Source organism: Capsicum annuum, chromosome 7, assembly GCF_002878395.1.
Source record: "Capsicum annuum cultivar UCD-10X-F1 chromosome 7, UCD10Xv1.1, whole genome shotgun sequence".
Classification (NCBI taxonomy): Eukaryota; Viridiplantae; Streptophyta; class Magnoliopsida; order Solanales; family Solanaceae; genus Capsicum; species Capsicum annuum.
In genome coordinates, this window is record NC_061117.1 from 4,697,653 (window position 1) to 4,714,563 (window position 16,911).

Sequence of the window (16,911 nt, forward strand, 5' to 3'; positions counted from 1 at the left end):
ATATACATTGTACTAAAAACACAATTAATTCAACAACTTCATATTCCTCCTGGTGCACTAGAACTTTCAAGTTGACTTCTTTTTTGACTGACTCATACTCTGCAATTGAGAAATTGTGACAGCATTGTTTCCCTTCCACTTCATTCCTCGAGGCTTATAACCAATATCAATATTGGTTTAAGTTGCATCTTTGTAAACACCCGGAGTGACAACTGTTTCACCTCTAGTTCCGGGCTGCATAAAATAAAGTAAAATTATATTTGTCAAAAGATAATTAAAATTACATGAATTGAGGTTGTAATTCACACTTACTTTTAATGTTTTACTGCCACTCATTTGATCAGTGTAGATACCAAAACCTGTTGTCGTAGACCTCTTTTGTCCTACTGATGATGTTGATGCTCCAATGACCCTTTTTTCCCCAAGTTGCTGATCAAATACACTTTTTTCCTCTACCTCTGCCAGTGCCTCTTCCAGATCTTTTTCCTTTGCCAGCTCACCTACCTTTGTCAGTGCCTCTACCTCTACCTCTACCTCTACCTCTTCCAGCTGCCTGCACTCTTATAACTGCCGAGGTATCAACACACATAGAACTGCTGAAGTTTGGTTGCTGGATGAAACTTTGTGGTATGATAAAGCTTGGTTGTTGGCCGAAGCTTGGTGGCCTGGTAGAGCTTGGTGGCTGGCTAAAGCTTGGTGGCCTGGTAGAGCTTGGTGGCTAGCTGAAGCTTGGTGGCCTTCTAGAGCTTGGTGGCCTAGTAGAGCTTGGTGGCCTGCTAGAACTTGCTGCCTGGCTAGAGCTTCCAGGTTGTCCCATTCCATCCTAACAATAAAGGATATTAAATATATATTATAAATATCAGAATTTAATTATTGATTTAAAAGATATGAGTGTATTACCTGAGCTTTACAGAGAGTTCTGTTATGACCAATTTGATGACATTTGAAGCAAGAAATTTTCAGTCCTTTCCTGGATAGCTTCCCATACTTCTTCTTAGGCTCATTCTTCCCTTTTTTTTCTATTCTTCCCTGGTCTGCCAGGCATTGGTCTAGGCTCAGGAGGATCAATCACTACATCACTTGTGTTAGGCCATATTTTCATATTAGGTACTGGCTGAAGAAAGTAGTCATAAGCCTTCAAGAATGTATTTTTCTTATACCACTCTTCCACATAAAATTCAGGCTCTATAACTTTATGCTGATAAGCCAATACAGCATGTTGACATGGTATGCCTCTCAATTGCCAGCTTCTACAAGTGCAAGTCCTTGCCCTAATGTAACACCCCGTATTCAAGTACATATATTGGTGTATTCAAGTACGTGTATTGGTCTTATTTATATGAAATTAATTTTATTTTATTTTATTTATACTGGAATTTGCCCGTCGATGGTTTCATACGAAGGTTATTGAATAAGCTTTCCAACGATATAAAGATTTCCAAAAATGGATAGGTTTCGGATATAATCGAGCACGTTCAAAACTATAAAACGGTGGCCGAGATATTGGGAATAGTAAATGTGCAGGAAAATTTCCTGCACACAAACTACTGAGGCCAGCCATTTTTTTGGGTCAACTTTGAACGATCATAGCTCCCTTAATATAATGAACTGGGAGAGCTTCCACCTATGAAAAGAAAGATCTTTGAGTCTTCTTTCCAGTTCAATTGGTTTCATCCAAATCCGACATATGAGAAATGAGTTATACTCGTTTTACTTCAGCCTCTCAAAATAGATTCTTAGGGTCAACTTCAAACGATCATAACTCCTTGTACAGGACGAACTGGGTGACCTACTTTATATTAAATGAAAACCCTTTGAATTATCTTTCCAACGATACTAATTTCACCAAAATCCGATAACGGAGCAAAGAGTTATGGTCGATTTACTTTAGCCTATCAAAACAGTCCACCATGGACAGATTCGAATTTACTTAAATTTTAAGGGCAATATGGTCAGATTAATGATAAGATACTGTACATGATCCTAAAAGTGTTTATGAAGTGTGGTTTACTTCTATTATGATTTATTCACTTGCGTCTGATTTTCTTGATCCCCCATACCACATATGATTATTTACAGCTTTACATACTCAGTACATATTTCGTACTGACGTCCCTCACGGGGGACCTGCATTTCATGCTGCAGGCACAGGTGCTTCAGCTCATTCACAACATAAATAGGAGCCAGGTCATACAGCTATTGTTGGTGAGCTCTAGTTTGCTTCAGAGCTTTCCGAGTCGGTCCCTTATGTTTTGTTATTGTACAGGAGTCATGTGTGGGCGGGGGTTTGTCCCGACCCTAGTTATGTCATGTATATCCTAGAGGCTTTGTAGACATAAGGAAGGGTAAAGTCATGGAAGTTTATATAGTGATGTTATATTTGTATATGTGGTGGCCCCGATGGCCAAGTATTATATATATTTATATTTGTGCATGTTGTGCTGATACAGGTAATTAGACCCTTCTATATGCAACGAAGTGCTGTCCAAATTTTTGGTGACATGTAAGTGAAAGTCCAGGTATTTGAACGGGTTCTCCCGGGCCTTCTCGGCTTCAGGTGCTAGTCCGGCCCGATGGGATTTTGGGGCGTGACACCTAATATCAACTATATGCCTATAAGGACCATCTAAAATTTCATACCCAATCTGTCCAATTAACCTAACTGTGCAATTTCTAGCCATATCTTTGTTTTCTTCAAGTACAAACAGAGCCATAGGAGAGATGTCTAAAATCCAGGTATCAACAAACTTCCTCATTTCAACATTTCTATCCATTATCTCGTGTCTAATCTCCCCTAACATACTGATTATAAATTTATGTCTAGCAGCTAAAATCCATGAATTAAAAGTCTCACACATATTATTCTCAACAATGTCACATTTAGAATGCTCCCTAAAATATGTCCCGCACCATGATTTTTTTTCATAATGTAATAAGTCCTCACGAATATCCTTACCAAGTTGACTGAGTTTGCCCATCTTATCCAAAAACTTCACTTCAAAACTAGATTTAGCACACCTCCAAAATTGCTTTCTTCTTTCTTCTCCTCTTCAGATCTGATACCAATTGGACCAGATGTGTCTTGCACACCACCTCATTTCACAATCTGGTAGCAACTCAAGTATAGTAGGTACAAGACCTTACATCAGCATAAATACAAAATCAAAACACAAAATATATGAACATAGACTATATAGTAAATAAATAGAAGACATCAAAATTAAAGTTTAGAAAGTAGGCTAACCTTTTGCATATCTGACATGACAGTCAGTCCATGTACAGTGCCTAAGTTCAAATCTTGAATCAAGTGGTTAATGAAGAAACTCCAGCTATATTTTGTCTCTTGATCAACCACTGTCCAGGCTATTGGATACATTTGATTATTTCTATTTCTCCCAACTGCAACTAACAATTCACCCTTGCAAGAACCTTTCAAAAAACAATTCACCCTGCCAGCCAGCCTCTCTTTAATGCATCAAAGCACCAATAAAAATAAACAAATAATTTTTTTTTCAGGTTGAGACTCTCTATCTATCCTCACCTAACAAGAACTGCCAGGATTAGTATATTTTATCATATCTGCATAGTCACACAACCTTGAAAATTTCATCTTTCAATCACCCAAGAATTCTTTAATGATTCTATGTTTTGCCCTGCTACAAACAGTTTTTCCCACATACAAACCTAATTTTTTTCTCACCAATTCCTGAATTTCCCACAGTTTTATATAAGGTTGTAAAGTTATTTCATCCTTGAACTTATTTGCAATAAACTTAGATGTTCATAACTTATTTTTTTTGTAGTAGTGCATACATGTACAGGATAGTAGTGCTTGAAAACAAAGTCACCAGAATGCTTATCAATACTAGCACAGAACAACCATTTACATTTCTTGTCCTCACACCTAACTCTAACTCTATGTTTCTCATTAGGCTTAAGCTTCAATCTAACTTTGTATTCAACAGCATACTCAGCCACAGCCTTTCTAAATTGCTTAGCATTTTCAAATATCATACCAAGCTCAAATATAGCCACAACACAATCAGGATCAAATCTTACCTTTTTACTTTTCCTTCTTGTTGGTAAATCAACACACTTGACAGCTTCAGGTTCCAGTCCATCAGCACTGTCATCATCATCAACTTCTAAGCTATCTATATACTCCTTATCTCCCCCTAATCTTCCACTATATCTAGTAGACTTATTTCTTCCAATATCTTCAAATCCCTTATCAACACCTACTGATCCAAGTTTTATTTCTTCATTTTGGACAGGTTTCTTATGTTTCACACAGTTTATCCTTTCATTTCCAAGAGTTCTTAACTCTTCATCAACCTCAGAATCATCTTCTGGTATATTAAACTCTTCAGAATCGGCACTACTATCAAGATCTGTTTCAGCCCCTTCTATATCTGAGAGTTCATCTCCATCTGTTTCAGCCCCTTCTAGATCTGAGAGTTCATTTGCACCAGATTCTATATCTATGTTGTCAGTTTGGGTAGGTTCCTCATGTAACCCTTCAACACTAATATCATGAACTGTTGATATGTTCTCACACACATTACCATTTTCACCAACCACATTACTACTTTGATCACCTACTGTACCACAAAGAAAACCAGATGGGACCCGATCTTCTACCACTTCTAACTCATCCATAACATGGTTCACATACAAGTCTAAAAAGTCCCCATCTTTTAGGTCTTCAACAAGACTTACCAAAGTCAAATCATTTCCTACTTCCATAAAGACTTTCTTTTTAGGGTCTTTAAAGTAGAACCCACCAACATTCATATACCCAAATTCTTTAGTATAATAAAGCAACTCGAATATAGAAAAGTGGTCCTTGTCCATACTTACATATTCCACCTCACTTTCTCCTATATAGCGTGGACCATATTCTTCATCAGAAACAAACTTGCCACCATAGTGAAAACGAGTTGTAATAATAATATTAGCCTTCAGATTCCTGAAACAAAACCCCAAAAATACCTAACAAGTTATGAATAGTAAAAACCCTAGCTTTTTTCAGATATTTCCAAACTACCATTATTAACGTAATATACTAACAAAGAACTAATAAACCGTTTAGAACTACAATACATGACAAAAATGTGACAATATTAACATTTAAAACATACCTGAGTTCGATTCAAACACAAAAAAGCAACAATTCTTGAGATTCAACTCCAAATTCTTGGCAACCAGTAAAGAAATGTTGAAATCAGTGTCAAACTTGAACTAATCACTCAAAAACACTATGTAACTCTTCATTATACAACAGACGAAGCATAAATTAGTAGTATTCAGAATGAAATCGCGATTTTAGGGTTTCTGATAGATTTGGGAATGGGTATGAGGGATTTGACGTTATGGGGGGGGGGGGGGGGGGGGGGGGGGAGAAATGGAGTGGAAATTATGTTGTATTAATTAAAAGAAAAGGTGAGGTGTAAAATATAATTGATTATAATTGGTCAAAATTTACACGTAGGTGGCGACTATATACATGTGCTTAACACGTTAAAAAAAAAGGCTTTAAAAAGGTGTCACGTCAGACAATTGGGCTCAATTGAAACCATTTGTGAAGTGGTAAATGGTTCAATAGGTATCTGTATTAGTTGAGGTGCCTATACGGGAAAAGTAAAATAGTTAAGGGGCATGTATATGTATTTAGCCAAAATAAAAACTTTTAAGTAAAAATAAAAACTTTTAAGTAATGTAAGCTCATATATATTTCCAGCAATTTTTACATAATTTGATTTATTTCTATTTCTTATGTTTATTTGAGGTAACCCTAGATTAATTGTTCTTAATTATAGAGAATTTTAATAACTCAATTGATTAGGTCTCTCCACTCCACTTTCAAATTTCAACTTATTGCTGAGATTTCATTACTCATTTTATAATCCACTTTCTTATTTTCTTTCTCTTACCCTCAATTTTGAAGAAGAAAAAAGTTATTAATTTCATAACAAAAGAAAATTAAAATGGGAGACAACAAATTTGGCAAAAGTATAGGAAAAAGAAAACGTGACATATAGGTAGGAAGGTAAAAGAAAAAAAAAAGTAAGTTTACAAGGTAAAGACAGTTTTTTACCGTGACTTGTAATCAACTCGTCTCCAAATTTAACCTTTTTTTCATTATTTACATTTTTTTTTCAAGTCCATAAGATATAATAATCTCCTAAATGAATATATAAAGGGTATTTTGTGTAAAGGGTAAATAATGGTGTTAATAATAAGTAAATCCATATCAAGGTTCTTCCAATCATCCAATCAGAGTCGTGAATATGGGTCAGGCTCGTTGAACCGATCCAATCCAACCTGTAATTTAATGAAGTTAGGCTTCAATTTTTGTAACCCATTTAAGAACAGGGCTTTTTAGCTCGGCACGTATAAACCCGTGGTCCGTGGGACTTGAACAATGTGGGTTGGACTAGCCCGTGGACCAATCCGTAAGTCAAATACATGCAACTATTTAGATTGCTTATTAGTATTTTTATTTGATTCGAAATATATCATGTCAAAAGTTATTTAATTTCGCTATTAGGAATATTTTTTGTGTGTTGGAGACTTCATGAATAAATATTAACACTATGTAATATTATCTGGTAAAATTTATGTTTATTAACATTCTCAAATTAAATTATAAAATATTATTTTTTTTAAAGTTGGCTGACCCGTGGTGAGGCTCGCAGCCCATAAAATAATGGTGTGGGCTTAGTATTTTTTGACCCATAATTTTGATAAATCAATCCAACCTGACCCATTAAATTCAAAACCCGTATGAACTGGGTCAACCCATATTTACAGCTATACATCCAACACACCTCGTCTTCATGCATATTCTACAGGCTCATTATCATATTCCCAGTTATGCACTCTCAATATTTTACAATCACGTCGATTAAAAAGATGAGAGTTAAAAAATTGAAATAAGAAATGTTTAGTGATTCATGAATGCTTCTATTTATGTAGATAGAGTATGTTATTACTTACTTTCTCCGTCTCAAATTATGTGTCGCTATTTTTTTAGTCCGTCCCAAAAAGAATGTCGTTTTTCCTTATTTGACAAGTTTTTAAAGATATAATTACAATTTTATCCTTAGTGGTCCCACTTGATTTTAAATACTATTACTCCTTTTTTTATTTGTCTTTTCAATTAAAAGTGGTCTCACTTGATTTTAAATATTATTAATCTTTTCTTTAAGAAGGATAATTTTGTAACTTTAACAAAGTCAATACTTATTTCTTAAATATCGTGTTCAGTCAAATGACGACACATAATTTGAGACGGAGGAAGTATTAGTTACTAGTATTATACATATCATTATATTTTAAAAGATTTTAATATATTTAACACATTTTCAAAAAGTAAGGCCTAGAAAAGATAAAAATCCCAAATCAGTAAACTAGTTAATTAAATACAAGTAACAAGTTTGTCGGTCTTTCCTTCAATATCCTGGAAAGCGAAGAGGATTAATTTGAAACTCATTCGATAGTCTTCTCTTGAAGATAGACATTTCTTCAAAGCATTGATATTATGGCTCTCATAAAGAATTTTTTTAAAAATCCTGATATGTTAAATTTTTTGATAGAAAACACTATTCTTAAATGAGCCTATCTGACGCGAATTTTTATTAGTCAGTCTTTCCTTCAATATCCTGAAAAGCGAAGATGATAAATTTGAAACTCATTCGTTAATCTTCTCTTGAAGATAGACATTTCTTCAAAGCACTGATATTATGACTCTCATAAAAAATAACAACAATAATAAATCCAGTATATTTTCACGTGATGGGATTTTTTTTTTTTTTAAATTCACTTATTTATTTTTTTTGCGAAACCCCTCCCCCCCCTTTTAATTCTATTTCTGTTTCGGGTTCAAATCCTAATATGAAATATTTTTTGATAGAAAACACTCTTCTTAGATGAGCCTATCTGATGTAAATTTTTATTAGTTGAACTGTAATGCAAATATGAACATCTAAGTAAAAAAAAAAGGGTGTTGGTGGGGTTTGGGGGTGGGTGGGGGTGTTGTTTGGAAATCCACACACATAAAGACCTATATAAACAACATTCCATTCATTCCAAAACCATAACTTCATGATTCATTCATATTTCTTCTATCTCTCTCTCTTGCTATAATTGAACCAAAACTTCCACACCCAACCTGCTAAATAAAACAAAATCAAAACAAAGCAAAAATCTCAGGTGCATACAACTAAAACTCTCTCTAAATAGCTCATATTAATTTTATTTATGTTCTTATTATATATAATTTTAATGAAACCGATTTTTTTTAATTTTATTTTGTAGTGAAAAACCATAAAATGCAAGCCATGAATTCACTTCTTAGTGAACAACACGACGATTTTCTCGAACAAATTCTCTCTTCTGTTCCTTCTAATTCATCTCCTTGGCCTGAATTTTCCAAATCTTCATGGGACCCACACCACCACCACCTCTCATCTCCGCCGCCGCCGCCGCCGCCTCAGCAGAACCCTAACTCCGTCGACGAGCAATCACCGTTCATTTACGACGATCAAGCTTCTTCTCTCCTCGCTTCAAAGCTCCGTCAACACCAGATCAACGGCGGCGGCGGAAGCGCGGCTGCAGCTGCCGCTGCAGCTGCTAAAGCACTTATGCTACAGCAACAACAGCTTTTGCTTTCTCGAACACTCGCCGGAAATGGCGATAACGACGGCGGCGTGAGTTTTTACTATTTAATTGTGTTTATGACTAGTTTTAATAACTATTTATTATCCTAATATTATTATTGATGACTGATTATGATGTTAATTACAGGTTAATGGCAGTTCTGTTCAAGCTCTTTTCAATGGATTCACTGGATCTCTTGGTCAAACCTCCAATCAATCTCACCATTTTCATCTTCCTCAGGTCCATACACATGCTACAGCTACAATTTCATCGTCAATTTATTGCTAAATTGCTCGTATTTAACAATTTTTTTTGCATAATTTTACTGTTTAGTTACAAAATTTATCCGTTCATATTCTGTGATATGAACTATTTAACGATAATTTTATATAGTATTTTCGAAAACATTACAGCGGAGGATCGATGCATTTTACATGCATATACTCTCTTCTTCTCAATTTACGTTACACTAATTTCGAGAATCAACTAAATTTAGAAGTTTGAATCTCAAAAATTTCAACAATACGACATAAATTTAGACTGGATTATACAAACTCCATTGCTAAATCACTCATAGTACATTAATAGATTTCATTTTAGCTAAGAAATTTTATACGATATTATTGAAAATTACAGGGAGGAACGATGAATTCGCAGAGTTTCGGAGCTCCGGTAGCTTCGCCGGCGATGAACCAAACGCCGGCGGCAAGTGGTTCAGCTGGAACAACGCCAGCGCCGGCGCAGCCAAAGCAACAAAGAGTGAGAGCTCGTAGAGGACAAGCTACTGATCCTCATAGCATTGCTGAAAGAGTATGTTTAATTACACTTTTGCCCTTCTAATTTTCAGGTTTTTTTTTTTTTTTTCTGATATTCCGAAATTTGTGGGTGTTTTTCTGTAAATGGTGGACAGTTACGTAGAGAGAGAATTGCAGAGAGAATGAAGGCTTTACAGGAGCTGGTACCCAATGCCAATAAGGTAATTTCACACATATTATCAATTTTTACATAAGCACATTTTATTTCGTGATAATATCAATTTAATATTAAATTTTAAGTATTTGAAAATTATACATAAAATATTTAAATAGCCGGGTCTATCGAAAACAACCTCTCTACTTCTATTGAGGCAATGGTATGATCTGCGTACACTCTACCCTCCCTAAATCCCACTAGGTGGGAATACACTGGGTATATTGTTGTTGTATACATAAAATATTTAAATAGTAGTCCATTTCATTTTATGGTCCTCAATTATTTTTTAGTCCATCTAAAAAAGAATGTCACATTTTCTTATTTGTTAACTATTTAAATACACAATTTTACTTTTATCCTTATTAATCCCACTTAATTAAAGATAGTAATAATCTTTTTTTATTTTTTAAACTTCATATCCAATCAAAATATGTCACATAAAATAAAACGAGAGAGTATAAGTTATAATCCTATTCAGATCAATAAGATAAAAAGTGCATTTAGAATATTGATCATTGTCCATACTTCATATCGTCCTCCCTCAAAAAGTAAAATTGACAAGTAAAAGTGAACGAAAAAAATAAATTTAATTAAATCAAGTTACTTTTTTCATATATTTTTACTTATCCAATAACAATAATAAGGACAAATTATAAATTACTCCGTTCGATCTCAAAATAAGTGGTATCTTTAAAGTTATAATTACTACTATGATTTTCCAACTAAAATTTTTGTAGTCCATCTTCTTAATAATATTCAACTCTTTATAGACATATTAAATTGAAATAATTTAGTAAACTACATATTATATTTATCTATTTCTTAATAAACATATTATTTTACTAAAATAACACTTATTTAGAATGAAAGAAATACAAGTGATAACTTATGTCTTGACTTTTAAAACTAAACAAGTAAAAGATTGCATATTTTTAATATCGTAGATAAAAGAAATAATTAAATTAAATCATTAATTACCTGATCTTAACTTTGATTAAATTATCATTAGTTTCGTAAAATTAGAAAATTAATCATATATTTATATATCGTAACTGCTTTCGTCCCATGTGATTGATGGATATCATATATCTTTAATTGGACACGTGTCAATAAAATAGGGCGAGTAAATGTGTGAGGAGAATATATAGGGAGTAAATGTGTACAGTATTTATTATCTATCTTTCCGTGCAAGTACTTGAAAATGAAAACTGAAAAAAAGATTCTCCCGGGATCATAGTAATCCTACTGATAGTTACCTCATCTAATCTTATTTCAACATTTGTCTAATGTGTTTTAATATTTATCTAAGTTTAAATAATGTTATATTTTTACTCAATGTTTATACTAAAACTACATTCCCTCTGTTTTAAATTAATCGATGTATTTGAACGTTTTAAAAGATATTTTGATATATTTAGTACGTTCAAAGAAAAATAGATCAAATAAATTAAAATAAAGAAAGTAATATGTTATTATGATTGACCTTCACGATAGTACAATTATTAAGATGGTAGTATGGTGATAGGTGAAGGGGCATCTTGGAGTAACTGATAAAGTTGCTGCCATGTGACCAGGAGGTCACGGGTTCAAGTCCTGAAAACAGCCTCTGGTAGAAATACAAGGTAAGGCTGCGTACGATACATCCTTGTGGTGGGGCCCTTTCCTGAACACCGCTCATATTGGTAGCTTTAGTGCACCGGACCTTCATGACAATAACAACAATAATATATCCAACATAATTCTACAAACACGATCCCTAAAGATAGGGCGTACACATATCTTATCCCTGTTTGTATAAGATAGAGAGGCTATTTTCGATTGACTCATCGAGTCACAATAAAACTTCACGACATAAATTTAAATTAATCGACCCCAAGTTGGGTACCAGCAACTAGGAAAAAGTATTTTTGTACCTTAAAAGGAAAATATAAGTTGCGAAATCGATCAATTCTTATCAGCTAGGTGAAAATTCAGCTAAGACAATCCATGAGCTACTGAGATGTCTAAAATATTGTTATTTACTTAATTGTGTTTTGGGCTTTTGGCAGAAGAAATATCTTGTGTTTTAAATTAATTTATTGGAAGAAAGTTAAATGTGAAATAGTGAATTGTCAACCCTTGGCACCCCACCCTTAAGTAAGAGGTTGGGGGTTCGATCTCCACCTATGGTGAATGAAAAAAATTCTGTGATCAGTTCTCTATCGCTTAATATACTGACAGTAGGAATGGAGAATTAGTCTTACTGCTGTTGACCGTGGGATACTTGAAAAAAAAAATAGTGAATTGTCTGACTTATTTGATTATTGTAACTTGTAAGTGAAAGGGATGAAGTGAATGGTGTTTAAATTAATAGGGAAACTAACGTGTTGATGTTTTGTTGGGGTTATGGAATGACAGACAGACAAGGCTTCAATGCTTGATGAGATCATCGACTATGTCAAATTCCTCCAGCTCCAAGTCAAAGTACTACTCTCTCTCTCTCTTTCTTTATTTATTTTCACTTTTATATTTTAAATAAAAAGCTGCTTCCTTGTTGACAATTTGGATGGGAAATAATGCTTAAAAATCAGTTGGTGAATATGGGGGGTTATGTATTATAATAAGGAATTACTTTCTGTTAGTGTGAGCAAGAGTTGGTGGATTCAAGTCGGGAAATAGTCCCTTTACAAAAATGTAAGGTGACTTATAACTAATTCTCTTGTCTGATCTTTCTTCGATCTTGCACATACTAAAAGATTTAGTGTATTGGATTGTCCTTTTACTTTCTTTCAATGTGATCAAGAGGTCACGAATTCAATCCGTGAAAATAGCTCCTTGCAAAAATGTACTCATGTAGTCCGACTCTTCATCGAATTCTGTGCATAGCGGGAGCCTCGGTGCTGCTGCACTTTTCTGTCAATATCATATGGTGCTTGTGTTTCAATTTTCTTTCTTGTCTTTGTTTTTGTGTGTGATCTCAGGTTCTAAGTATGAGTAGATTAGGTGGTGCTGCAGCTGTTGCTCCCTTAGTTGCTGATATGTCCTCTGAGGTACACTATCTTAACCCCCCCTTCTTCAACTTTCATTTCACATTGCATTTTTTGACAAATTATTTGAAAAGCTAAAAATGTTCATTTTAGAGAAGTTATTAGTTAATGATGACTTAATGTGAATAAAAATTCTTCTATCACCATCTTAATCTTTGATCTAATATAAACTTTTCATAAACTTAACATGAAATCTACAAATAAGATAGAAAACATAAAAGCTATGAAAGAGAATCATCTCCTTTTGACATAACATAGTAACCAGTATATAGCCTATGCTAGATAGCTATAAACCTATATAGCTTTCTATTTAAAGGAAAAAGAACATGAAATGAAAAAGGGCATGAGGTACTACTAGTCTATTTGTAAAAGCATGGGTACAATTTTAAATAGAAACCTTCCCCCGCCCCCAAACACCAATCCAAACCCTTCCTCCTCCCATTCCAACCACTAGTGACAGAGTTCAAATTTTCATTAAGAGAATTCAAAATATAAGAAGTAAATACACAAAAGGCTAAAGGAGTTTAATCAGGGGCGGACTTAGGTTCAAAATGATGGTGTTTCAACACCTATTAAATTCGACACAAAATAAATGCAATTAGTATAAAGAAATGTATTAAATTGATATAAGATTAAAAAAATAAGTACCTCTAAACTGAAATCAAGCCAAAAAGATAGCTGAATCCTTTAATTTTCAAGCTGAATATTAAAGTTTTGAGTGTTAATATGTGTGCTTGAATCTCTCAAACACTTATAACCCTAAATCCTATATCTCCGCTATTGAACTTAACATCTACTATATATATATATATAAATAAATATTAATTTTAATTATATACAAACGATATAATTTCCTCCTTGCCATTAAAAAAAAAAAAACATGCCCATCCTGGCATCCTCCCCTGTTTTCCTCAATAAGATGTCTCTGTCAAAATTCTGTTGTCAGCATAATAGGACAAAAACATAAAGTATCACGCGTGCCTACTTATGTTTCAACCTTTTTCCCATCCTACCCAAACACCTTTTCTACTCAATTTTACTTGCTTTGCCTTCACTATTTCATACAAAATCAGGTAATTAAAAAATTATACATTTTGATAAATATATTATTGTATAGTATTCTGTAATTGTTATTGCGTTCTCAAGATCGAATATTTCTAAAGTAATATATGATCAAATGAATATTATGATACATTTTTTTTTTAAAAAAAAGCAATTTATTTATGTAATCAAATTAGATCACATATATTGAAGCAGAAGAACCATAATTCTCGTACCAAAAAGAACCATAATAACATTTCCCCCCATCCTTTTGCAACATATAATTTATCCTTTTATAGCAAGTTCTGTCTTCTCGGATAATAAATTCCACTATAATTATTCATAATTATCTTTTTATTCATCTCATATTCTTATTATATTGGCAAGATAAGTCCCGATAATTTGAAGCTTAATTTTAAAATTTTTTGATATTTTTCATATTCACTGAAATTTCATAATTTTGGATCTGTCGAGATTACATAATTAGCTCTCAATATATCCAACAAAGGTACTCATATTTTTTCAATTTTGAGTATGTCGAGACAACATCCAACAAAGATATATTTTAACCTTTGTAAAGAAATATAATTAGCTCTCGATACATTTTTTTCGATTTTGAATCTATCGAAATACATAATTAGCTCTCGATACATTCTATGAAGATACATAATTAGTTGAGATTTTTGTCATTATTTTGTAAGGACGAAAATTTGTATAAATATAACAAGTTATGGTGTATGTTTATGTTATATATACAGGGAGGAAGAGGTAACGGTAACGGTAACGTAACGGCGTCATCATCAAACAATGACACAATGACGGTAACAGAACACCAAGTAGCTAAATTAATGGAAGAAGATATGGGTTCTGCCATGCAATATCTACAAGGAAAAGGGTTATGCCTTATGCCTATATCATTAGCTACTGCTATCTCAACTGCCACGTGTCACTCCAGGAACCCCCCAATGATCCCTAACGGCGTTAACAACACTAACGGTGGAGGAGGACCAACTTCTCCTAGCTTGTCTGCTTTGACTGTTCAGTCAGCCACGTTAGTAGGTAACGCCGTTAAAGATTCTACTTCTGTTTCTGAAGCTTAGAACGTTTTTCTTTTAACGGCGTTACATTGACATGAACAATCAGCCGTCAAAAGTCTTACTAAAATAAGGGTCTTTTATTTCCTCTTGAAAGAGTTAATCGGCAAAAACTACACCTTAAAGTATTTTCATCTTTTGAATTTTATATATGAATTATCAGGTTTATGTGTTTTCCTAAGTCGTTTGAATTATTCAAAAATGTTGCTACATCGTGTTTGATTCTTTAAAAATATAATATTTTCGAAGAATCTGACAAGCACCCGATGACATTTTTGAAGAGTTCGAGACATAGGTGTTTTCTACCTGAGTTGTCATCAATTATTTATCACAATACATCTCAACTATTAATTGTTTTAGTTTCATACCGGAACATAACAATTATTAAGTGAGGTATGTTTTGCTAAATAATTGATGATATTTCAGGTTATAAACTTACACACCTGATAATTCTGATGTAAAACTCAAAAAAATCGAGATATTTTAAGCGTGTTATTTTGGTTCGCTCTTTTTGAAAGAAAGAAGGGAGAAGCAAGAATGGAACGACGTCGTATTTAGGTAGACTTGGCTTAACTTAAGCTAACACAACAGGAAAGCCAAAGGGAACTAAGGAACTCATGTTTCTTCTTAATGATGAGATGATCTTTTTCTTTTAATTGTTTTTTTCTGTTGTTAATTAAGTATTTTTACTTGGAATGATTATATATATATATGTAATGATGAATTGTGATGATGTTGTTATGATATTGTAGATGATTATGAATGATTATATGATCCAATTCATGAAAAGGAAATTGAAAAAAGATGAATTAGTATCTTGCTATTTTGCTTTCATTTTTAAAGGCATTTTTTTTTTTAAATCGAGGTTTTATCGGAAATAACTTTTTTCCTCTAAAAGGTTGAAATAAGATCTATATATATTTTATTTTTTTATATTCTATATGTGAAATTACGTTAGATATGTTATTATCGTTGAAAAAAGATGAATTAATGTACAAAAATCTAAGGATGGGAAAAAATGGATTTTGATTCTTGCATATTTCAAGGAAAAGGGTTGACAGCTTTGAGGTGTTTACTTTATCCTTGTCATTATTTTAGTAGTGTAATATACCTACTTTGGTATCACTTTAAAAACCTTTGCTATTTCACTGTCTTTAGTACTTTTGGGGAATTCGATTGCTTTGCTTTGTAGTCATTTTACCCGTTTCAAATTTTTTAATATGACATTTTTTTTTACTTATCAAGATAAGATAATTTTTTTTATTATACCCTTAGTGTAATTACTTACTCCTTGTTATTAGTATCTTTGAAAAATATTGCAAAGAGGAGTATTATTAAGAGTACATCATTAAGAATATAAATGATATTTTAGTATTAGTCATTCATCAATATTGGAACTAACAACAAGATACAATTAAGAGGAGCAAAATGGTAAAGTTACATTATCAATCATTATTTTCTTAATAGTTGTGTCATCCCAATTTGAAACAGATAAAATGAAACGAAGGAAGTAATGAATTACTATTTACCATCATTTGGTTAATATATGTATTTTTAATAATAATTCCAAATAAATTATAAACCCCCTTTGACTTTAGAAAAAAGAATTAATTCTACTTTAAACAAGTCTTCTTTTGCTTTTGTAGGAAGAAAAGAAAGATAGTAAAAGAGAGGGTAATTTCTCTAATTAGTTATTGTGTCAAAGTCATTGAGAAAAGATAGAATTTTGTAACTTGATGTTTTTCCTTTTGGAAGAAAGAAGTCAAGGAACTTTAGGTGTAAATAGAGATAGAGAAAAATTGACATAAATAAAGTAGTATAGGTAATTCTTTATTACTCTCTCTTTTTCATAATAAGTGAATTGTTGGATTTTGACACACAAATTAAGAAAAAAAACAAAGACATAAATTTAACATAACATTCCATTTTTACCCCAAAAAAAAGAAAAAATTGACTTTGTAATATCTTTTCAAAAATTAATTGGTTGTTAAATCATAAGGGTAAATTTGAAAAAAAATTCAATGATTTACTTATTTTGAAATATCAATAAATACCCTGATAATTCACTTATTCCGAAATAGAGAGAGTATTAAAGATGGAGCTCGGATACATAAAAT

At 32.7% G+C, this 16,911-nt stretch overlaps 1 protein-coding gene across 1 annotated transcript; it reads left to right on the top strand.

Annotated features, from left to right (window-relative positions):
- Positions 1-8,074: 8,074 nt before the first annotated feature.
- Positions 8,075-15,560, top strand: LOC107877632 (bHLH transcription factor RHL1). Its single transcript, XM_016724328.2, has 8 exons — positions 8,075-8,214; positions 8,320-8,711; positions 8,809-8,901; positions 9,298-9,471; positions 9,572-9,637; positions 12,031-12,096; positions 12,594-12,662; positions 14,459-15,560. The coding sequence occupies exons 2-8, from the start codon at positions 8,334-8,336 to the stop codon at positions 14,798-14,800; spliced, it is 1,188 nt and encodes a 395-aa protein (XP_016579814.2). The 5' UTR covers positions 8,075-8,214; positions 8,320-8,333; the 3' UTR covers positions 14,801-15,560.
- Positions 15,561-16,911: the final 1,351 nt, after the last annotated feature.